The sequence below is a fragment of the Sardina pilchardus genome, chromosome 5 (genome assembly GCF_963854185.1).
Source record: "Sardina pilchardus chromosome 5, fSarPil1.1, whole genome shotgun sequence".
NCBI classification, from domain to species: domain Eukaryota; kingdom Metazoa; phylum Chordata; class Actinopteri; order Clupeiformes; family Clupeidae; genus Sardina; species Sardina pilchardus.
In genome coordinates, this window is record NC_084998.1 from 20,885,160 (window position 1) to 20,909,659 (window position 24,500).

Below are 24,500 nucleotides of genomic sequence, written 5' to 3' on the forward strand. Positions count from 1 at the left end.
CTTGTTTTCTTTGTCATCACTATTTTGTATAAATCATTTATTACAAATGACCACAACTATTAAACAATTCCATTGTTTGCAATTTGCCCTGAAGTGGTTTGTTATTTACATAATAAATATTGTAGTATGATTACTTTTTTCTGTACACTTTGCTGAAGTTTTAAGGAAGGACAGGTGAAAGAACGAGCACAGTGCCTTCGACAGGGTGTGTGCGAATCACAACGCAGCCTACTGAGATGTTGAGTCAATAATTCTGGGCAATTAGCTGACATGTATGTTGGTCATCTTTGACTTACTCTAGAGCGGCGATGACAGATAGCAATTTGGCGATTTTACCAAAAGCGTGAATCATTGGGGATAACCTCAATCTTTGCCTTAGCAGCAGTAACTATCCAATCGCGATCGAGTTCACAGCGAAAACAACACCCTCTTTGTCAGCGCTGGACCAACCAGCCACTCATGCGATTTTATAAATACCCCTCCCCCTCCGCCTCTTGTGTTCTGACGTAGTCTCAGCTGCTGCAGGCCGCCGACGCAGGGCTGGGTTTCCATTTTTTGCTGCGAGTTTCGGGGAACAACAGTATGGAGCCGGAGATGGAGGACAAAACCGTGGAGCTTATGGTAAGTGTAGAATTGATTTAGATTGTCTTCCCATTTGAGTATCTGTTCTGAATTGGAGCCGATATAGCCGGCTTTAGGAAATTCTGATCGAATGTAGTGGGAGAAGATCGACAGAGGGGGAGGAAAAAGGAGGGGTGAGCTGGGAGACAAATAGCCAGCTAGCTACCTACTTTGATAGGGAGGGCCTGATATCAGCTAGCTAGGTAGCTAACTGGGTAGATTAGCTAGCTAGCAAGCGAAATGTGCATCAGTTAAATTGTCTCTTAATCCGTTCTGTTCCCTCCCGGTGGTTTTCGTGTGGATTGTATAACAGCTTTCTCAGTCATTTGAGACCGAGATGAGGAAGGTATACGTATTATATTAACACTGTTGATTATGGTAGCAAGTCGTTTTTTAGCCGTCGGTGTTGACTAACGCTAGCTATCAAGATACCGAGCTAACGTTCGCTAGCTAAGTGGGTCTCACTGCGGTGCCTCTGCGCCATTAGCCTACCTAGACCCGCGGTGAAATGGTGACGGTGGACGATGTCCAGATGACATTACTTTAATCGGGATTTTAAATATCGCAAGCGCTCAATTAAGCGTAATACTATGGATCTTGATTAATACCCCGGCGAAACCCAGCCCAGTCGGCTGTCATAGTCGAGGTGAGAGGCGTTTCAAGCTGCGTAGAAGGAAGTAATTTTCTTGCTAGCTATAGCTACCTTGCTAGCTAGATAAATTAGCTGGCTAACCTGAATGTAGCTAGCTATGCTAACTCTTTAGCTACCGGCACCTTTTCGATATGGGCACAGCAGCGATGTCATAATCATTTGCAGTATCAATGTAACGTTAATTCTGATACAAGATGATTATGTAGTTGGGGGGTCCTGTGTACTTTCATAATTTAATGTAGCTAGCTAGCTAACGACAGCTAAGTAACGTTCATATCAGTGCATACAGTAACATTAGTTGCCCCGTCCATTGCTTTGATTACAGTATTATGTGGTAGGTTGCTTTTACTGATCAAAAATACTCCGCAGATGGTCCAGTAGGGGTAACAGTATCGTCTGAAACCAGCTCACAGTAACGTTAGTGATAAGTTTGCAGCTTTTTGTAGCGTGGAATCATAGAATTTCATGTTTTAAATCGTAGTACTTGGATGGTACTTACCGTAGGTATCTGCTAGCTGCTACGTTACAATGAAATGCAAGCCATTTTAGTGTTGGTTCACATGAAGACTGTCATCACTATTTACTCATGCTTGGGCATGCAGGATTTCGTATTTGTGCAGTGTGGACTATTGTCATGACGGTGATGTTAAAATGTTAAGTAGATTAATCGCAAATTAGGCTCTGCAAGCTTGTCCTAGGCAATTCCTATCTTCCTTTTCCATGCAATTTTGACATCCGATAACTTGTGATGGCTGTATATCAGTTGTTGCACCGGCGTCCAGGTGACCATACCTTTGTATTGCTATGGATACAGTCAAAGGATTTACGATGAATTTGACCGCAACCTTTTCAAGGTGTGGCGACATTTCAAGAGCACGAAATGTATTTTGACTATTGCCTGAGTGAGACAGTGCATTCGTTTCGGATTCTGTAGCTGATGGGTCGGCCTGAACATGCATAGTCTAAACAGTCCCCGGAGTTGAGCAAAGTCGGGCCCTAACACCTGCTGTACCCTATAAAAGGGTCTGGAAGTGGCACCCTCAGCACAGCAGCTGCGCCTGTTGCCAGCTCCCGCTTGCCCCAAGTTGTCGGTATCCTTTATTTGTGCAGTCTCTTGTGCTATATTTGTGTTTAATTTGTCATGGGGTTATTCTGATTATAAACAGGGATGTGGGAAGACAAGCTAAGATTGGATATGCCATTAGAGTCCAATGTAAGCTGCCTGGAGCTGCAAATGATGGAAACTGTGTGCGGTTACCCCTGCTCTAACAGACAGGGGGTTTAAAGAAGACTTTAGCGTTTGTATTCCTTTTACTGACATCATGCAGTTAGCAAAGCTCGATTTGTATGCTTCTGGAAGCTCCTGTGTTCCTAAAAGGTTGCTTGAACTTAAAACGCAGCCCGTTATCCCTAAAAAAAAGCCCCTCATTCTCACGCTGGTACCATAATGGTTGTTGTATATACACAAGAAATGCAGGCCTGGGCAACTTGTGCATGTTTAGTATGACCACAGTGTCAGTTGCTTGCTTGCCTATTTTCATGATCAGCATTCACAGATGTTCTTTGATGTCTACCTGTCTTTGCCCCCCCCCCCCCCCTTTTCCCCCAAAGAACACCTCCGTCATGGAGTCACAGACAGGGGATCTCTCCCCCAAGACAACCACAGTGTTCAAGGTGAGTGAGCTACCTTATTTATTTGCTGAATTACATTATTTCTCTGGGCTTGAGAGCAAAACTGCCATTTCTATTCACTGCCTCTTTTGGCTATAATGTGTGCTGGTTCCTCCAGAACCAGCAAACATAATTGGAAATCCTAAGAAGCTAAGCTACTGGAAAGGATGTCATATTTTTCTGTTATGGGTTTAGGTGGTTTCCCTTCCCATCATAGGTACTATTTATTGTTGATGCATTAAGTTGGCCAGTGGTGAAATGTTGCTCTTTTTCCCGTTCATTTGGCATACACGGCTGCTTATTGGACCCCACCCAGTGTCTTGATAGGCTAATGCCATGCTTGCATACGAAAAGAGGTCTAATTGATTTTCGAAACCCATTATTGATTTCTTAACACATTTTTTGGTATTGATTGCTTGAAGCTGAATTTCTTTTTTAGTTCTCGCCATGAATGTCATTGATTTGCCTTTCAGCCTTTCCCAGCTTTCATTTGTATGGGCTGATACATGAGCATGACTTTCTGATGCATTATTTGATTTGATTTCAGATCACCAACGGTCCCATGACGGGCTCACGGAAAAGGCCATCGGAGGGTAACTACCAGAAGGAGAAGGACGTCTGCATACAGCTGTTCGACCAGTGGTCCGAAGCGGACCAGGTGGAGTTTGTGGAGCACCTTATCTCGCGCATGTGCCACTACCAGCACGGCCACATCAACTCCTACCTCAAGCCCATGCTCCAAAGGGATTTCATCACAGTACTGCCAGGTACGTGTGCTGATATCAGGACAACACTGAGTCTCTCATTCGTTGCTACCTCCTTCGTGTAGGACCAGGCCTTGTTATGTGAATACAGTGTGGTTCATTCAGTAAAGTTGGAGTTGGTTAGGGTTTTTATTTGGTTCAGTTCATGTATCATTTGAGTGTCTGTTTATGCTGTGAGAGTGAACTGCCAATTGAATGTCGGTGACCTGTGTGCATAGTGGCAAGTCATGCACTGATATGGAATTTTTTCAGGCTGAAGTGAGGAAGGATAATTTAATTTGGTTAATATTGTCAATCTATCCACCCTCCTTAAAAAACATTTGTCTGCATTTAAACATTTGTCTGCATTTGAATATTTATTTAAATATGTAGAAGATGACAGGAACGTGTGTGCTTGACATTTCATAGCCTGTATAACATTTATATAGATTTGCCACCATGTCAGTCCAAAGGTGGTTGATCCTTGCTCATAGTCCATAGGGTTCCTTTTAGCTCAGTTTTTTTCCTCAACTGACCAGTTTGGTCATTATACACAGCTCCCTTGGCACCTGATATATGTTTGAGATGCTTTGTTTGTACAACAGAACCCACTAGTGGACCAAATTCACTTTAGGGTGAACAGTTTGGGTTATCTAGCCCATCCCAATCCACAGTCTGTAATCTTCAGTACTGGCTTTAGATGGATCTGGTTGGAGGGTGTGATCTAACAGCTGCAGTGTCAAAATCTTGGTGGTGTAATTATGTCGATGAGGTTTACATTGGTGTGTCTGTATCCAGTCTCCACACAGTCGCGCTTCTGTCAGTTTAGTTTGTGCTGCGGTGACGTATTGGGAGTTTTTAAGGTGATCTGTATACTTTGACTGTAACATTATGGAGCTGCCTCTGCCCTTGTGTTGAGTGAGACCCTCTTTCTCTGTGCATGTTGACAGGGACACACCCAGATTGTTATTCTTTTGGGCCAGAGGGTGGAGGATATTTTTGAGTGGTTAAACAGATGGAAACAGGATTATCAGATGTGATTATGGAGAGAACTTTTTTATTTCAGACAGATTGAATACATTTAGTGGCAGCATTGCGTAAGAGAAGGAAGGATTGCTCATCTATGTATCGGATTGATCAATGAAATGACTCATTCGCTCAGACAGTATCCACATCCTGTTAACGTTTTGTTGACTCTGGAAATTAATTCAGTTACTTAAAAAAGTTTATTACTTTTCTACATATGACAGCATTATTGAATTGCGAGCATAGTTTAAAATGTTGTCACCAGAAATCCCATAAGTACAGAGCCCTTTTTATGACCCTGTCTCTCTGTCTGTTTTATTCAATCCATCTTTTCTTTTTTCGAGGGGCTTAAAAGTAGGATTCACTGTGCCCAGGGCCAATAATGACCTGTCTCTCACAGACGTGTCCTGTCTGCTCCTCAGATGGCTGCCGTTGGTATTCTAGCTGCCGTGTCCGTCTCGATATGACTGGTGATAGTGACACCATGTCGGCCTCTGTCTGGCTGTTTCAGACTCCCACGCCAGTGTTGTGGAGAATAGTCAAGTGTCTGCTGTAGTGTTACATGATATCAAAGTTATTGTTTCGATACCGATGCCAAGTGAAGAATTTAGATACTTTTCTAAATTGAATTTGATTGAAGGGTCCCTCACCATCTTGATACCACCAGTAATATTGAATATTATGTGATCATTCACACTAGTGGCGGTCCTAGACTTTGCTCGATCTTCGAACTACACACAATTCATATAAACGTTATATATTTGGTTAATCATTTTGACTATTTCATGATCTGCATAATTACTAATGGCTAAAATATTTAGTAATTTTAATATTCATAGTGAAGATGTGTGGATGCAATTATGCATTATGTTTTCTATGTCATTGGATACAACAAATGTTCAAAAAGTCAAAGAGAATCTTTCCGGGATCATTGAAGAGATCAGTGTCTTGTAATGTTAATTTTGGTGAGCACTACACAGATGACATGCATGACATGACCTAAAGGGATAGTTAGCTAGAAAGAGCGCTCTCCAGATGGGAGTTTTGTCAATTGGTTGCGTAGCCTATTTCTGAAATGTCATTAACCCCAATAGTAGGCCAAAATGAACTTAACTCCATAGCCTATGAAGGTTATCAACACAAACTTGAGAGGTGTAAGTCAGCAAATCAACTTAACATGAATAATATTAATGATATAATAAACTAGTAGCCATGTCTCGCTGTACTTATCACATGACAGTGACAGGTTGAAATGTGTGTGTGTGTGTGTTTGTGCGAGGAGAAAAGACACATAGGCTATTTAGAAGCACTAGAAGCATGCTTTATGTATGCTGACATAAAATATGTATCTTCCTGCAAAACAACACTGTCATTCTTAAAAGTACGGATACTAATATCTTGGGTATTGTGACGTTTCTAATTTCAGGGTATTACGATACTTTTGTAGTATCAGTGCAACACTAGTCTGCTGATTGACACTGAACCCCCTTAATGCAGTCTTTGTTTCTTAGAGAGAGAAAATCGAGAGATGGCCATTGAACCACGACCAATTCTTATTTGTATCTGTAACATTCAAGTTATCAAAAATGTATTTATCTTTTTTATCATCTCCCTTTGAAGCCATGTCCCATGTTTAGCTACAATGCCTTAGCTGAAACTGTGCTTACGACTTGTTCTGACTGGGTCTGATCTGATGTGGCCACTGGACCTCGCGACCCATTCAAAAACCAAACCTCCATACATACTTATCCCGACTATTAGCCGCGGCTTGCACATTGATTTTCTAAAATGTCTTCAGCTATGAGGTTAATGCACGGGGACAGTTAATATGGTATTAATATGGTTTTATTTCTTTTAACTTGCATAAAACACTGTCCTGCGGCTTATACACAATGCGGCTTATATGCGGGTAATTACTGTACATACTGAACCCCCTGCTCTCTCCCCCCCCCCCCCCCCCCACCCCCCCTTTAGCTCAGGGTCTGGACCACATAGCGGAGAACATCCTGTCGTTCCTGGACGCGCGCTCGCTGTGCTCGGCCGAGCTGGTGTGTAAGGAGTGGCAGCGAGTCATCTCCGAGGGCATGCTGTGGAAGAAGCTGATTGAACGCATGGTCCGCACCGACCCCCTCTGGAAGGGCCTGTCGGAGAGGCACCAGTGGTGAGTTCAGTGCCCCCTGTTTTTCTTCTTTTTTTTTTAAAGTATTTTTTGGGCTTTTTTTGCCTTTATTCATAGGACAGTGAAGAGTGAGACAGGAAACAAGTTGGAGAGAGTGATGGGGTGGGATCGGGAAATGACCGCAGGTCAGACTCAAACCTGGGTCCCCACGGGCATGAGCCTGTCTTTTACCAAAACATCTGGAGCATGAATATGTGGCAGTAATGTTTCAAATTGATAATCGCCACTCCAGTCACACAGATCCACTTGTCCCCTAGATAGTCCCCTGTACAGCAAACACTATATCTATATAGTGAATGAATGAGTGAACTTTTCAAACCTAGCTTATGTGTATGCGCCTGAAAATCTGTATGGGAAGTAACTAAGTGAAGAATGGAAGTTGCTATGAGCAATAGCTGCTAGATTGTCTGTCACATTAGAAGATTTCTTCTGCAAATGTTTATGAATTATGTATTACGTATGAATTGTGGTTGTCTGTAAAAGTTTCAGAATTGTTTACTTGCACCGATCATTGTTCCCGAAACATAACCCAGAGATGTAGCTGAAAATATGAAAACTAATCTCCGACACCTTTGAATCCACCAGGGAGAAGTACTTATTCAAGAACCGAACGACAGAAGTTCCGCCAAATTCCTACTACCGCTCCCTGTATCCCAAAATAATCCAAGACATCGAGGTGAGTGCCGCAGTGCCGAGCCTGGCTCTGTTAAGTGAGATTAAAACAGTCGGACAAAGACAGGCGCACATCAGCTCTGCAGTAAATAAGGATGATTTATGTCTGGGTTCGGCGGGACCCTGCGCTGCGAGACCGAATGTTTACTCAAAGCCCAGGCTCCGCTCTGTGGAGTGTCTGACCTGGCGAAATTCTTTCTGGGCTTGAGAGAGATGAAACGGCGCAGAAAAAGATGAAGCATCAAAAATAGGAATTGGTAGAGAAAGGATACAGAAGTGCTGGTGTGTGCCGTCAACAGACTGTAATGCACAATTGTTGGTCGCAGGGAAAAAACTGATGACCACACATACAGAATCTAGAGCTTTTCTTAGCTTGACAGTCTGTGTCTGTCTATGGATGAGAGAGGACTAACCTGTGCTCAGCAGAATGCAGCGGGTGGAGAATTCAGGTGACATGGAGGTGATTGTCAGGAGAGCAGTGGTTGGAGAATTCAGGTGAGATGGTGGTGATTGTCAGGAGAGCAGCAGGTGGAGAATTCAGGTGAGATGGTGGTGATTGTCAGGAGACCTGTGGGTGGAGAATTCAGGTGAGATGGTGGTGATTAGGAGAGCAGTGGGTGGAGAATTCAGGTGAGATGGTGGTGATTGTCAGGGGAGCAGTGGGTGGAGAATTCAGGTGAGATGGTGGTGATTGTCAGGAGAGCTGTGGGTGGAGAATTCAGGTGAGATGGTGGTGGTCAGGGGAGCTGTGGGTGGAGAATTCAGGTGAGATGGTGGTGATTGTCAGGAGAGCTGCATCAGTGGAGAATTCAGGTGAGATGGTGATGGTCAGGGGAGCTGTGGGTGGAGAATTCAGGTGAGATGGTGGTGATTGTCAGGAGAGCAGTGGGTGGAGAATTCAGGTGAGATGGTGGTGATTGTCAGGAGAGCAGCGGGTGGAGAATTCAGGTGAGATGGTGGTGATTAGGAGAGCAGTGGGTGGAGAATTCAGGTGAGATGGTGGTGATTGTCAGGGGAGCAGTGGGTGGAGAATTCAGGTGAGATGGTGGTGATTGTCAGGAGAGCTGCATCAGTGGAGAATTCAGGTGAGATGGTGGTGATTGTCAGGAGAGCTGTGGGTGGAGATTCAGGTGAGATGGTGGTGATTGTCAGGAGAGCTGCATCAGTGGAGAATTCAGGTGAGATGGTGGTGATTGTCAGGAGAGCTGTGGGTGGAGATTCAGGTGAGATGGTGGTGATTGTCAGGAGAGCTGCATCAGTGGAGAATTCAGGTGAGATGGTGATGGTCAGGGGAGCTGTGGGTGGAGAATTCAGGTGAGATGGTGGTGGTCAGGAGAGCTGCATCAGTGGAGAGTGATCCTCAGGCTGGGGCGCTCCTGCTTTACTCTGAAAGGGAGAACTAGTTTAAATGTACGCACGGGTATGCAAGTAACCAGGCTGCAGCTGGAATTGAAGGGTATGACTGATTTTTAAGTCTGGAATTATTTATTGAGGCTCCATTAGTGCAGTGTGCCATGTCTGAGTCCACTCTTGTCTCCCACTGCGTGTGGCTGTGGCTGCATGGGAGGGATGGATGGAGTGAGCCCTGTGGAGCAGGTGGTGGCTGGGCAGGAGGAGATTGGGGTATTAGTCATCATGGCTACAGGCTGGAGGGAGGGGGGGAGGGGGGGGGACTGTGTGGCAGGGCTTACATCAGTGAGGCAAAGTGTTAGTGAGGGGAATAGCCACACCACCCATTAACTTAAAGTAGTTTCTGACACCGTGCAGGGGGAAAGACATCAGGATGGTGTCGCAGTAAGCCGCTCACTAGCCAAATTGCAAAGTCAGATGGAAAATGGTGTAGCGCTCTTTGTCTGGAAGATTTGTGGAGCCTCATTTTTGTATCAGACTTATTCTTTCTGCCTTGTCCACACATTCATCTCTCTCTTTCTCTTTCCCTTTCTCTCTCTCTCTCTCTCTCTCTCTTTCTCTTTCTCCCTCTCTTGCTCAGACTATCGAGGCCAACTGGCGGTGTGGGCGGCACAACCTGCAAAGGATTCAGTGTCGCTCGGAGAACAGCAAGGGCGTTTACTGCCTGCAGTACGACGACGACAAAATCATCAGCGGCCTGCGAGACAACTCCATCAAGGTGTGTGTGTGTGTGGGAGGTCTTGGCCAAAGCTCCCTATCTGGGCATCTGTGGGGTGTGTGGAAAGAAGGCAGAGTTATGTTCTCTCGTTGCATCAAGGCCTATTTGTGACTTGGCACGTTCACAAGGAGGGCCGGAGCGATGGAGATGCAAAACCCTAGTGTTTGTTTAAAGCTCTGCCTTTTCTGAAGTGGTTCCCATGGGCGAAAACTAGATGTGACGTACGCAGCAGTTTTAACATTTAATAGCTGATCTTCATATGGTCATGTTTTCCATTAGATAAAACGTTTCAGGCATCCACAGCCCTCTATCCTCAATTGGCATTTTAGATATTCACAATGGGAAAATTCCCTAATTTTTGCTATTCATGTGTATTTGGCTTTCAATTTCAAATCCACAACTTCTGTGAAAAGAAAATGTTGTTACTTGTTATGATATTATCAGTTATCAAAAATGAAAATCTTTTTCAGATATTGACAATGTCATTTTGAATTTACTATACTGACTAGTAACAGTGCCATTCTAGACATTATAAAGTACCGGTTCAGGCACTGTTTTGACACTAGTACATGTATTTAAGCTCATAAGTGGTCCGAGCTCTGATACTAACGTGAGTGCGCAGACACGTGTCACTTGACCCTGCATACTAGTGTTGACATCTTGAACTCATAAGCTTTCGATAAACAATGGATTTTATTGAGCAGCACGGACAAAACTAGAACTAAAATGTAGTCAACACACAAATGCGCAGATGCATGGGCTCACCACAGGCACACATACTCGCACACAGAAAAAAACATGCATACACACACACACACACACACACACACACACACACAGGTTGACCAGACATATTAAAACACACATTGGCACATACTTACACACATGGTCTAGCATACATACATCGGTGCAGCATGATTGGTACATCTTGATGAGCACATTCTATCTGCATGTGAAAAGTCTATGGCTGTGTCCCAAATGGAAAAAGAAGCATTCGGTGGCAGCAAAGCATCAATGTCCGAATCAAATAATTGTATAAAACTCCGCCTTCTAAGATGCTTTCGTTTTGCCCAATTCTTTTTACTACTCCCAGCCACCCTGAAAGAAGTTCTTCAAAATGTCTAAATCTTGTGAAATTCAATTTGACACACACCCACCCCATGTGAGTGAATTGTTGGATGACAAAACATCACAGCTAGTGGAACCGGAGGTCCAGTCATCTCATCGCCGCTTGCAGTTATTTCCATTTGAACTTGTCCATGAAGAACTATTTTAACAAGTTAACCATTTTCAAGAACTGGGCCAATATGTTTCTGATCTGGTGTGTGTGTGTGTGTTGTGGTGCAGATCTGGGATAAACAGAGCCTGGAGTGTCTGAAGATCCTGACGGGACACACCGGCTCTGTGCTCTGCCTGCAGTACGACGAACGGGTCATCGTCACGGGTTCCTCGGACTCCACTGTCAGGTATGGAGCCGTCTTCTCTTCATTTCTTAATGTACCCCCTCCCCCTCCCTCTCCCTTCCTTCTCCTACCCATCCATCCATCCATCCTGTCCTCTACAGCATAAGTATTAATATTAATAATGATCTGCTAAGTGTGATAAAATGACTCATCACTTGTGAGTCACTTACTTCATTGGTATGTACCACTTCATTATTCAGCACTGGTCTGAGTGGTATAATAGCTCTGTGTTTATCATGCCCCACCAGATCAGTAATTTACCTCTAGACAGTCTGTCGCCTGATCTAAATCCAACATGTGCACCATGTGTTGTTTAGTTGTGTATGTGCGACTGTGAACTAAGGGCATTTCTATAAAAGAGCTTAATGCTCTGTCAATCTTCTTTGAATAACCAATGATTGATGTTGTTGCTATTACAGCTAGCGCTTGCTCCATATGCATGTTGACATTGACTGGGTTTCCCAGACTCGTTAAGAAGCTCTTAAGTGCTAAGAACTTCTTAGGAGCGCTCTAATAACATTCTAAGAACGCTCCTAAGAAGTTCTTAGCACTAAGAGCTTCCTTAACGAATCTGGGAAACCCGGCCATTAGCGTTAGCCAGGCTATTATGTTAGTGCTCAACTGAAATGCTAATGACCGTTCCACCTGCCCTTTTGCCTTCAGGGTGTGGGACGTGAACTCGGGCGAGGTGCTCAACACGCTCATCCACCACAACGAGGCGGTGCTCCACCTGCGCTTCTGCAACGGCCTGATGGTGACGTGCTCGAAGGACCGCTCCATCGCCGTGTGGGACATGGCCTCGCCCACCGACATCAGCCTGCGCCGCGTGCTGGTGGGCCACCGCGCCGCCGTCAACGTGGTCGACTTCGACGACAAGTACATCGTGTCCGCCTCGGGCGACCGCACCATCAAGGTCAGTTGGGAGCTGGGACGAGGGAGGTCGTTTTGAGGGTTATTCATGGTACACGCACGGAAATGTTACATTGGTTCGGTTTTGGTTTAAATGCAAATGTGCCTGTGTGTTGTATATTATGGATGTATATTAGGGGTATGTGTTTAGATGATGGTTGTGAATGGATGTATGTTTAGATGGTGGTTGTATGTGGTTGTATAGAGTGAGTGTGTGCATGTGCATGTATCTATATGTGTGCATGTGATCAGGACTGTCTGGAAATGATCATTCAGATTAAGTCTGGTAGCGCCTACCTGGTTGTGGGATTTATAGAGTGCTTGCTGATATGCTCAGCTCAGGGTTGAGAAGATTGTCTTCAGGATGAGGGACCCTGTGTGTGTCTGTGGTCTTATCTGTAGTTAAAGTGATACTAAGTTAGATGGCTGGGAAGCTGCTGAGTTGAACTGAGTGTGTATTCTCGTTAGAATGACAAATTCAGTCAGTGCGCAACCATTGTGTTTGAAATGAGTCATTGAAAGCATTGCTATTTTTTGACTAGAAGAATTGTAGAAAGTTGTGTCAACCACTTAGTTATTGACGCTTCCGATATATATATATGCTAGGAGAACTTGGAGTATACCGTAGTTTGTGGTCCAAAAAGAAGAGCGCAATGTGTGGCACGAATCCAGCATGTCCTGGTCATGTCCTTGTGTAGGAGTCAGGATGTTCTGAAACAGAGTCGGTAAACAGAGGACACCGAACAAAGCAAAACACTCAGGGACGTTACACGGAAAGAGGCACCCACACACTCCCCACATCTGAAGTTCCAAAGAATTGTAACCTTTTGAACCGTTGACCCAATACCACAGCACCCACACACTCCCCACATCTGAAGTTCCAAAGAATTGTAACCGTTGAAACCGTTGAGGCTATATCACAGCACCGTAGTGCCGGTGCCCAGTTTCAGCAGTGCTTTCGTTGTCCACCAGAGGGCGCAGGTGCGCAGCTCTCTGCTCTGGGCTGGGGCCCTGCTCGTCCAGACTCCAGTCCCGACAGGCGCGCTGCCGCCGCTGCCTCCGCTGCCTCTGCCGCAGCCGCCAGCCAAGTTTTGGCGTGGCCCCTCCGCTCACCTCGCCTTGGGCCCGGCTCCGCCGCGCACCCGCCCTGGCCCTCGCTGCTCCCTTCCAGACGCTGGATTTGTGGGCAGCCGGGATTCCAGGAACAAAGAGACCCTCGCGAGCCCACCCATCGCCTTGGGAGAAAGGCCAAAGCATTCCGCAAGAGAAGCAGGAGTTGGGGGGGTGGGGGAGAAAAAGAAAAGAGGAGGGAGGGAGGGAGGCAGGGAAGGAGGGTGGGTGGGGGAGAAAACTCTCTCTCCAGAGCTGTCTCCTGCAGCTCTGTTCGACGGCCCTCTAAAAACATTCCGCGAATGATGAGGGAGGGCAGGCAGGGCATGCACTCAACTGTGTGTGTGCGTGTGTGTGTGTGTGTCTGTGTGTCTGGAGAGGGAAACTGGTTCTAAGCCACCTTCCCCTCAGGCCAGGAGAAACAGTGGCTAGAACCGTAAGAGCACTACAGGATTTTCCCAGAAGACCCAAGAGTACCCTTGTCACTCATAAATGACAAGACGCTCTGGTTTTGAGTTGAATTTTGTGGTGCCTGTGGGGTCATTGTTGATTTAGGGGACCCAGTCACTATGTACATGACTGACCTCATGACCAACCAGCCATCAGATGTGTTCTCTGTGTTCTCCCATCCGAGTTTGTTTGTTTGTTTGTTTGTTTGTTTGTTTGTTTGATTGTTCTCTGTTCTGTCCAGCTCTCATGTCTGATGTCTTGTGCTGCTGTTTTCTCTGACCTCATGACCGAACAGCCATCAGATGTGTACTCCATGTTCTCCGATCAGAGTTTGTTTGTTTGTTTGTTTGTTTGTTTGTTTGTTTGTTTGTTTGTTTGTTTGTTTGTTTGTTTGTTTGATTCTTCTCTGTTCTGTCCAGCGCTGATGTCTTGTTGTGCTGCTGTGTCCTCTGCAGGTGTGGAGCACCAGTACGTGTGAGTTTGTGCGCACGCTGAACGGGCACAAGCGGGGCATCGCCTGCCTCCAGTACCGGGACAGGCTGGTGGTCAGCGGCTCGTCTGACAACACTATCAGGTGCGTTCTCTCTCGTTGGACATCTGCCCATCACATATCTGACTTGAGATCAGGAGCTCAAGCATGGCATTGCATTGCTTTGAAATGAATTGGATTGGGTGTGCTTTTATTTGTTACAACTGACTGTTACAACATGTGGGGTCTTTGAGAAAAAAAAAAAAAAAATCTCACCTCAAAACCGCTATAGTCAAAATTGCCAAAGCTCTTTTCTCTGCCTGGTGTTCTTCATGGCCCCCATCCAGCACTGGGCCTATGAACATGAACCTTTCAGTTATTTTTCCACCACTTGTTAAAATCCTGAGGGAGTGCTGGACGTGTGAGCACTGTGCCCCATGTATTGGAAATCACATTTTGTACAAATGCTGTTTGCTTGTGTGTTCTTAGGGCCTGGAGCCATTAAAGTCTTTACCAATTAATTTGCTGAAATATAATTCTAATTACCGTAGCGGACCAATATTCCAGGATGCTTTCATCTGTATTTCATATGCATGCCGTTTTCATGTGAGGGGGGAAAGTTGCCGCTCATGGAAAGAGCAGAGGATGTTTATTTTTCCCCTCCTGTTTTACGCACACTGCTCATATCTTGTCCTGTTTGTGCTTTCACAGGTTGTGGGATATTGAGTGTGGTGCATGTTTGCGAGTTCTGGAGGGCCACGAGGAGCTGGTCCGGTGCATACGGTTCGACAACAAGCGGATTGTTAGCGGAGCGTATGACGGGTGCGAAAGGCCTTCTTGTTTCCCCTGAGTTTGTTTCAGTCTGAACCACTTGTGTAGTCCTAATGGAGGATATTTTCTCATCATAGTCAGTTTGGTTTAATCATAATCAAAATCATAAATCTGTCTTGATCACTTACAATAACAGACCTTAGTGTAACAAACCAAAGCAAGAAAAGAAGTCTATCCGCATATCATGTATTTTGTATACAACTTAACAGATTATTTCCCTCGTAACTATTCTCAGCTCTGATATTCATTATCATCAGTCATCTTTACATGAAACAGTTTTTTTGCATTTCGGACGTGTAATGAGACGTTTTTTTTACGTTTGCCTTTTCTCCAGTAAAATTAAAGTATGGGACCTGCAGGCCGCCCTGGACCCCCGCGCTCCGGCCAGCACGCTGTGTCTGCGCACACTAGTGGTGAGTAAAGCCGCAGAACCCCCGACGGGACGGGAGGAAGCGTACGGTGGTCATGGCGACGAGAGAGATGGGGGGTAGTGTTCTGACCGGTCTTTTCTGTTCCTCAGGAGCACTCCGGTCGAGTCTTCAGGCTCCAGTTTGACGAGTTCCAGATCATCAGCAGTTCCCATGACGACACTATTCTCATATGGGACTTCCTCAATGTGTCAACCAATGGACAAAATGAAGGGCGATCGCCCTCCCGCACGTATACATACATCTCTAGATAGCAGGTATGTGTACATCTATTGGAGGTCTTGTTTGCATACAGATGTATGACACATGGACATCCTGTTTAAAAGTGTAAACAATTAATATTAATTATGTTCTTGTCCTTTTTTTTTGATACAGGGCAGGCCCACTTACGGTCACTGTATGAATGTGTGTTCGTGTGTGTGAGAATGTGTATGTGTGTGTGTGAATGTGTATGTGCGTGTCTGAGAGTGTGTGAGAGGTTATGTATGTGTGAGAGGGTGTGTGTATGTATGTGTGTAACTGTGTGTGTGTGTGTGTGTGTGAGAGAGAGAGAGAGTGTGTATGTGTGTGTGTGTGTGAATCTGCTCGTGCGAATGCGTGGGGTTTGTCCTGACGACCGAGCCTCTGTGTCAGTATGCCAGGATCTGAAGTCGAGGAAAAGAACTCTCTCCCCTCTCGTCTCCTCCACTCCACTCCACTCCTCTCCTCTCGCCTCCTCTCCACGTCTCCATCCTCCATCTTCCACCCTACTCCTCCTCCTCCTCCACCCAGGGAGCCGCGCAGTGCACCTCCGCCCACAGAGCCCCTTTACCCCCACTCGACACGCACCCATCCTGTCCCTGAGCTCAGACGTTTCCCCACCAGTGGAGGAGTGGAAGAGATGGAGGGATGGATGGATGGATGGGTAGATGGATGGACGGATGGACAGACTAAATGGCCTGCTCCTCTCGAACGAGAGACGCCACAGAGAGGAGGAGGAGGAAGGTGTGGAAGGGCATGGGAGCTCCTCCCCTTCGCGTCCGACAACCAGACTGAGTGACAGAGCTCCCAGTCCCGCCCCCCTTGTATGGCCCAAAAGACATTTTTCAGTGGATCTGTTTTGCTTTTATTTGTTTGATTGTTTTTTTTTTTGTTTTGTTTTTTTTGCTTTGTTTTCTTGCCAGAGGTTTTTTTTTCCTGACAGAAGAGAAAAAAATATGATGAAACAGAAAAAAAAATGGTGGAAGACATGGAGGAGGGAGGGGGTCTTCCATATGGACTTTACTGCATGAATGGACGATTGGACAGTAGTGTGTGCTAGTGCCCCCCTATTTTTTTTTTGGTCTTTCTTACTTTTTTTATTCTTTGACTTGTTTTCTTTTTTTATTTTTATTTGGGAAATTTTAATTTTTTGCTTTCTTTGTCATATCGTACTCTAATAATTGTAATTCTGTCCCCCTTTCAGACTTCTACAGTGTCACTCTACTCTACTCTACTCTCCTCTTCTCTTCTCTTCTCTTCTCTTCTCTTCTCTCGCCTGCTCTATCTCTATTCTTTGACCTTCCTGTCTTGTCCCATTTTTGCAGTCTGCTTGTCTAGGTTTCGAATGACCTATAAATGAGCTGAATTTAGTTGTAAAACAGAGTTGTCTTGTCTAAAATTGTGTTGTATATTGAAATGATTTTTTTTAAGAAAAAAAAACACATTATTATTAATAATAATAAAGATCTTGACTGTGAAGGAGTGTTAAAACACTTGTAGAAGTCAGTTGTGTGAGTGTATGCGTATGGCCGTGTGTGTGTGTGTGTGTGTGCGCACGCTAGCCTCTGTCTGGGGTGAGCATTTGGCATGCACGATGTTCTCACTGGTGTGTGTGTGAGTGTGAGTGTGTCTGTGTGTGTATGTCGTAAGGGTGGAGTGGGTCGAAGTCATTCAGCCGATAGAATGTTGGGGCCTTAAGAGGGTGATCAACAGTGTTGCAGACGACTTTAGGCCAGACTGCCTAAGCCCTTTTCTCTGTCCTCTCTCTTCCTCTCTTCTTTTCTGTCTTTCTGTGCTTCGTCCTCCCTCAGGTCTTCCCAGGCTCACTTACTAACACAACGCTTTCTACAAATGCATATGTTCTACACGCCCATGTACAATCATAAGTAGTAACTAATTTATGTAAATATAGTAGATTTAATGGATTACTAGTATTCTTTACAACATACTAGTGAAGTCTATGTGATTCATGGACATTTGAAGACATTTGAAAGGGTGAATCACAATCCTTTTACACTGTGTGACCACTAGGTGGTGCTGAAATGTTTGAAAATGTTTTCAAAAATGCCTGTAGTTCCCTCCTTTTAAACGGCTCAAGGTAGAGAGATGCTACAAACACAAACAGTGGTTAACCTCCACATATCATTGATGAAATAAATAATTTTATTAACAGTACTGATTACAATCAATCATATTTCATTTATTTTCTCACAAGAGATGGTGTATAGGGTTTGACTTGGGTGCGTTACTGTATGACAGCAGCATGTCGTCTTCCAATAGAGAACTCAAAGGTCCTGTGTCTTTAGAATATAACCGGTATCAACAGAGGCCACAGTTAAGTGGATAAGGGTGAACATTGTATCCACATGTCGACACGCATCCATAATTCTACATTAAACTGAGTGTTAGTATTTTTGCTCCGTATGTACAACTGGGTAATGTAGTTGCCGTCTGCACCAGTACAGTGCTACTCCTTGATCCCCCCCCCCCCCCCCCTCCCTTTTCCTCAGTTGTCCAAATAAGTGTCAGTTTTTGATCATTCGACTGAGGCGCCTTAAACATTTCTAAGACGTGCTGTGGGTCAGTAGGCTCAAACTTGAGGGTAAATATTTGTGATCAGATATAGTTACTTACTTTCTATAAAACCGTATTGGTGATCTACAACTGATGATTGGTGAACAAAATAAAGGAGTGTATGCCAAGGGTACTCAGTGGTCATAGATATCAGTTAAGTGCCTACAGAGAGTGTATATGTCCCAGACAAGAAGCAGTTAACCGATCAGAAAGTTCTCCCAAGCTGCATCATCAACTTGTGGTCCTGGGGGTCTTTGTCTTGGAAAAGGTGGTAGCAGACACAGTGGGTCTTCGTCTGCAGTGCGAAAATAAGAAGTCAATCACTGATGAAAGTCCAGAAGCTGCAGGAGTCTGCCACATCCATCTCGGTTACAGTCATTTTATTAATATATTGCATCCGCTTGCCCAGAAACAAAGTTTCAGTCTCGTGGATGTAACGGAAGCCCTCTAGCTGGGCCTTGTCTCCTGATCTGTCTTGGCCCTCTTGTTGACCGTGGTGAAGCGGCAGGTGACCGAGTCCGGTGGGTCCTGCCCCGGCGGAGGGCGTTTCATGAAGTGCACGTCCTGCTGGTTGGGCAGCGTCTGGGGGCCTCGGCGAGGTCTCCCCTTCTTGGTGAAGCCCACGTACCAGCCGCTGTACCGCGCCGACATCAGTGCTGTGTAATTGTTTTCCAGAATCTTCTCGATGAAGACACAGTCCTCGCTGAGATTTCTGGCTCGCTACAATGGAAGGCAAACTGTTTTAATCAGAAATAATTGTGAACCAGGAAAAGCTCAATTCAAATATAGCCATGTAAAAAGCCACAACTTTAGCATAACAATAAAAGGGGTTTAATTAACACTTTGTCAACTTGTAATTAAGTAATCACCATGCCTCTTAACTTTTCTCTCTTTAAATATCAAAGGATACCACACAGAGGTATCTGTTTCCCAGTTCCTCCTATGAGACACATAGCTTATGTAACATCTGGCTGGGCAGAGCCCTTTAAGGGGAGCCCGGGGAAACTTTACTAGGACTTGCCTTGCCAATCAGCTTCCCTCTGCGGTTCATGCACAGGTAGAAGTTGGTCTCCTTCCCACGGATTTTGACTTGACTCCCAAAGGTGTTTACTTCCACAATGAGCTGGGCTTGTAAAGAGAGAGCGAGAAGAAGGCAGAGAGATGATGGGATAGAAGGAAAGAAGGGGAGATTTTTAAATGGGGCAACTGGTAAGTGGCTGTGGGCACCATAATGCGCTTTGGTTGTGAAATGAAGGAGCCCTTTAAGCGGCTGTTAGTTAGGCCTCTCAAGTTCTGTGAAGAATGACTGACATTAGCTCTGTCTGAAGCCCCTTTGGATAATATATGTGACCCCGTGCAGCGTAGGGGTCAAGCTAGATCAATAAAGAGATCAATATTACCCTGTGTGTTGCGGGGCAGATGGAAAATCAATAAAATGATTGATGGAAGTATTGTCTCATATTTAAAAGCCTTTTGTACCACTTCATCCTTCTCTAATCAGGATTTCCCCCCCTTCTTCTAGTCTTACAGAGGGAGAAAGAAATTCACTCAAGCCCTTTATATTCACCATCACCATTAGTTTTAATGGCACCTCATTTAACAGCTTGTTTCAGTTTTATTAGTGGACTTGTGGCGGTTGTGTTTATTTTTAGCTACTGGCATTTTCCCGAATACTTTTAGTCTCGGTTCTTTTCTTGCCTACTTGCATGCGGTCGAGTGAGACTGTGTTCTCCTCTTACGCAGGTGGCTGAGGCAGGCTTACCATATTTGTCCCCGTCGTCTCCGCTGGCACTGATCCTCTTCCCCAGAACCTGGACGTGTTTGCCGCTGGTCCTACTGTACAGCTGGTAGAGTCTGTGGTACGTTCGGCTCATGGCATCCCGCAGACGTGTCTGATTCTCCACGTGCACGCTGAAGTTGAAGTTGTCAATGGCAAGCACCTGGGAGAGGTGGTATATAGACAAAGACACCAACTGTCACTTTGAGGTGTTTTTTTTTGTTGTTGTTGTCTTTAGGCCCAAGTTAGTGGGAAAGCATATCAATAACATATCAAAGTCAATCAAAATGTCTCCCAATGCTCCTGCCAGCCCATGTGTGCACATGTTAAGACTACTGTATCCCCTCACACCTGCTTACCTGAAGAGGGCTGCAAACTACCAATAAAGTCTGGAAACATCTAAGAGAGAAAACATGGGATGAGTTATGACAGTCTGTATATTACTGCCCTTCAGACACATTTATGACACTAAATGCTTGCTACGTTTTGTAAGTGCTTGTTTTTGACCTACAGCATGAGAACATTCATGTTGTCTGCTGTTATTCTCAGGTAATGTTATGTATATATAAATATTGTTCTTCTTCCATTAACCATCTAAGGTTGAACTGAATGAACTTTTGTAGCTTAATGAAAAAGTACAAACATTACAAAGAATATATATAGTCCAAGTAAAGTCAAGGACTGAAATACAGCCAAGTAATGCCTGAAGGGAGATGGACGGGGAAGATGAAGAGAGAACATGAAAAACATTGTTGTCACTCTTTAAATGCCAGGTATGGTTGGAGGACACTGCGTCAGTCAATGTCAAACCCAAAACAGAGGCTCATCTCTATGCATCTCAAATCACTTAACTCTTCAAAGGCGTCATACTGTAACTATGAGTCCCCCCGTATCGTCAGACTGACAGTGATACACTTTGTCATTTGTAACAGTAACTTACATTAGGAGCAGCGCCGAGAGCAGGGACCGCATCGCTTGAGACATGAGTTTGCCCTGTCCAGCTATCATGAAAGTCATACAATTTCCGTATTTGTCCGTATTCTTCTCAGAGCATGAAGTGACCTCCAGTCATTTTAGTCACCCCACGAGAACATCTGCGACGGTGGTGTCCCAAGACGTATTCCGAGCGAAGGCAGTTGCTGTTGGCACACTACTCCCCTCAACCAATCTGGTTTGGAGCGACAGGTGAACAGCCGCCGTCAATCCGAGCCAAAGTATTGCTTCAGATGGCTGTCTCGATGCGAGTGAGTGAGACGTGTTTCTTGACCATATTCTCTTGACAATAGTCTACATTTTAGGCTTATCCCATGTTCAGAGGATAGTCCACGGTCTATAACGATGTTACACCCTCTAGAAATTAACCACAGGAGTATGCATCCACATTAGTTGAGGCAATCATCGTTCCTGACATATTTCCGTGCACAACACATGAAGACAGAAAAAGTTCCTGCATTTTAGCTGATTGAAACTGAGGTCTTAGCATGTTCACAGGAAGACATCCTATGGCTGAAATTACAGCGGCAGTCTTGTGATGTTTCCTGTCATTAGGTGTAACACGGTGCCAACGCAGACTCAAAAACCTTCGTGGGTTGGAGTAGTAGTGACGAACTCGTCTGCTTCACGTACCTCTGACCTCGATCATTCATGGTGTTCAGAAAGGCAAAACGTCCGTGTAACAGCCTCCCGGTCCACAACGGAGCAAGTGAGAGTGGAGAACTTCAACTGCAAACTGTCCAACTTAAGCTGACAATCTAGGGCAGCGACGGAAGGTCGTATGAAGAAACAGTAAGTAGTCCTGATTAGGTTAAAGAAGTTCACAGTTGTGTTTCAAGGCAGACATCCAAAGCGAAAGGACACATCCCGTGCCACCACTGACACTTCAAAAATCACTATTCGTCAGACCTGTCGCCTGCGTTCTGTCCGACACGTGGCTCTTACATGAAGAAGTGTTAGAGTTCGTTAATTTTGACACTGTTCAGCAGACGAGGTAGACAGGAAATCTTCATTGCGCTTCACTTGTATTGCGTATGGTCTACAAATCAGAGAACCATGATGGCTTTAAATGTTTTGGGATAACTAACCCCAAGCTCTCACACGGGATGTGAAAAGGCTATAAGGGAAATGAGGCGATATTAGACCATGGCAGAGGGAGGGGGAGCGCGTGAGGGTGGTATGTAAGCAAAAGATGTTTCCAAAACGAACATTTCTAAGGGATTTAGAAATGTTCGCCCGTTCTCCGCTCCCTCACCGCGACAGAACCGCAGACACCCGGTCCGTGCGCCAGCGCCGTCTCTCTCTTTCTCGCTCTGTCTCTCGCTTTCTCTCTATTTCTTTCTCTCTCGCTCAAATACACTCACACAGACATTCAGAAACACACACTCTTCCCCTCTCTCTCATACACATGGGCGCGCGCGCGCGCGCACACACACACACACACACACACACACACACACACACACACACACACACACACACACACACACACACACACACACACACAGGGTGAGGAGTGGCAAGAGAGGGAAGATACATTTGATGAATCCAAAGGGTGGCGCCTCACAAGAATGTACATAACTCAGAGTCCACTTTGCCCCACAATTACCAGTAAAGCATGCGAGACAGGCGCATTATTAACCATACACACCAGCCATAGTATTTTACTTTTGAATGATGGCCCGAACCATCATTCAGATGAACCTCTTAATGTTTCCACAGTGAAGGTTTCATCCTGGTCTAGAGGAAGCCTCAACCCATCCACAACATTATAAGAGGAAGACATGCATGCCAAATGCTTTCAAAAGAGAGAGAGAAAAAAAATCCTAAAAAACACATTCTCATTCCTCACAAATTGACCTCGGCAACAGTTCCTTTCAGTTCTTTTTGAAAATATGTTTTCCTCTGAGCCAAATATTGCCTAAATTTGAGTGTAACAAGCAAAAGGCTTTACTTGTTGGCACATGTTTCCCCCTGAAGATGCAAACTCTCTAAAATAACCCAGCGAAAGGCCAAGTCAAATTTTGAGCCGTGCCAAACTCGGGTCCTCCTGAGAGTGCTGTCAGCAAACAGTCATGATGCCGTTTATTTTGGCAGCGCATGATTTAATTGGGAGTGCATAATTGTGCATGAGCCTTATCGGGGTAACTCACTGTGAGGAAGGTTTGACTGAACTGGAGATTGTGGAGTGTCATGTGAGAGGTTTGTCTGTCATCCACACAGTGTTGCATGAGTTGTCCTCATTCATGGGGTGGATTGTTGTTTTGGATGTTTCCTGCCTCTGCTTCTGAAGAGGAAAAAAAACACGATTTTCAGCTATTAGTCATAGTTTTTGTGTGGAGATAGATGAGGAAGATTATGGATAGGCCTGCTGTGAAGATGACAGCCCCGTCCCTTCAACCCAATCCCACCACCACCACCACCATCACCACCACCACCACTCCCATCATCAGTGCAAAGCCCTTTCATCCATCTTCTCGCTCTCTGTCTCTGTCTCTGTCTCTCTGCCTTGATACTGGACCAAATTAAGCGGCCCAAAATCTTGGCTTCTCTGTGTGTGTGTGTGTGTGTGTGTGTGAGAGAGAGAGAGACACAGAGAGAGACACAGAGAGAGAGAAAGAAAGAGGGAGAGAGACAGAGAGACAGAAAGAGAGAGAGAAAGAGAGAGAGAGAGACAGACAGAGAAAGACAGAGAGACAGAGAGAGAGAGAGAGAAATAGGGAGAGAGACAGAAAGAGAGAGAGAGAGAGAGAGAGAGAGACAGGCAGAGAAAGACAGAGAGAGACATAGAGAGAGAGAGAAAGAGGGAGAGAGACAGAAAGAGAGAGAGAGAGACTGGGGCGACATTAACAGGTTCCATATGAGCCATGTTGGGTCTGGCTGGGACGGCGTGCTTCACAGCAGCGAGCGCTGGCACCTCCAGTCTGGCTTCTCGGCCCTGTCTCGTTCCCACTGCCCACACCCAGTACCTGACACCTGCGCCATGATTGGATAACCTTTTGGCCCAGTTGAGCATGCCGGCCGGCCGGCCCGTTAGCTTGGCTAGTCCTGGACTCCCCTCTGCGACACTGTCTGCGCTCGAAGCCTGACCCGGATAGAGACAGTGTTGTTTTTGAGAGGGCATGCTAAACTTTAAGAAATTGAAGAAAAACACTTGAGAGAAAGGAAGAGAGAGAGAGAGAGAATGAATATGAAGAACGGCCTATTTAAAGGGCGTTTTTGTACCTTGGAGCGGCTTCGCTGTCTGGTCAGCCTGCGTTTCTGCTGCCATGGCTGTAAAACACGCTCGCTGTCTCGTAACGTGGAGCTCTACAGGATCGAGTCTGGTGGACATCGACACTCTCCACCTCGTTAACATCAGTCAGAATCAGAGATTTCCATGTTTTCTAAAAAAAGGGGGGCAGGTTAAGTGTCCATGTATTTATATGGCCAACAGCTCAGTTCAGGAATTCATACCAAGCGGCAGCAGAGGAACATTTTGGCTCCTCTGTTCAAAGAGCCGACACATTATTCTCAAGTCTACTTTTTCATATTAATTTTTCACCACTGGTCATAGTTTCATTT

General features: G+C 45.3%; 2 protein-coding genes across 2 annotated transcripts; one reads left to right on the forward strand and one right to left on the reverse strand.

Moving 5' to 3' along the window:
• Positions 1-519: 519 nt before the first annotated feature.
• Positions 520-17,767, forward strand: LOC134080447 (F-box and WD repeat domain-containing 11-B). The gene is made up of 13 exons (XM_062536889.1): positions 520-621; positions 2,885-2,947; positions 3,492-3,711; positions 6,688-6,874; positions 7,478-7,568; positions 9,555-9,692; positions 11,040-11,158; positions 11,819-12,068; positions 14,080-14,198; positions 14,805-14,915; positions 15,259-15,337; positions 15,445-15,609; positions 15,728-17,767. Exons 1-12 carry the CDS (start codon positions 583-585, stop codon positions 15,604-15,606), a joined length of 1,578 nt encoding a protein of 525 aa, XP_062392873.1. The 5' UTR covers positions 520-582; the 3' UTR covers positions 15,607-15,609; positions 15,728-17,767.
• Positions 17,768-18,087: 320 nt separating this feature from the next.
• On the reverse strand, positions 18,088-22,228 carry LOC134080448 (fibroblast growth factor 18-like). Its single transcript, XM_062536890.1, has 5 exons — positions 20,884-22,228; positions 20,303-20,342; positions 19,929-20,106; positions 19,188-19,294; positions 18,088-18,886 (listed from the first exon to the last, which is right to left on the reverse strand). The coding sequence occupies exons 1-5, from the start codon at positions 20,958-20,960 to the stop codon at positions 18,614-18,616; spliced, it is 675 nt and encodes a 224-aa protein (XP_062392874.1). The 5' UTR covers positions 20,961-22,228; the 3' UTR covers positions 18,088-18,613.
• Between the last annotated feature and the right edge of the window lie 2,272 nt (positions 22,229-24,500).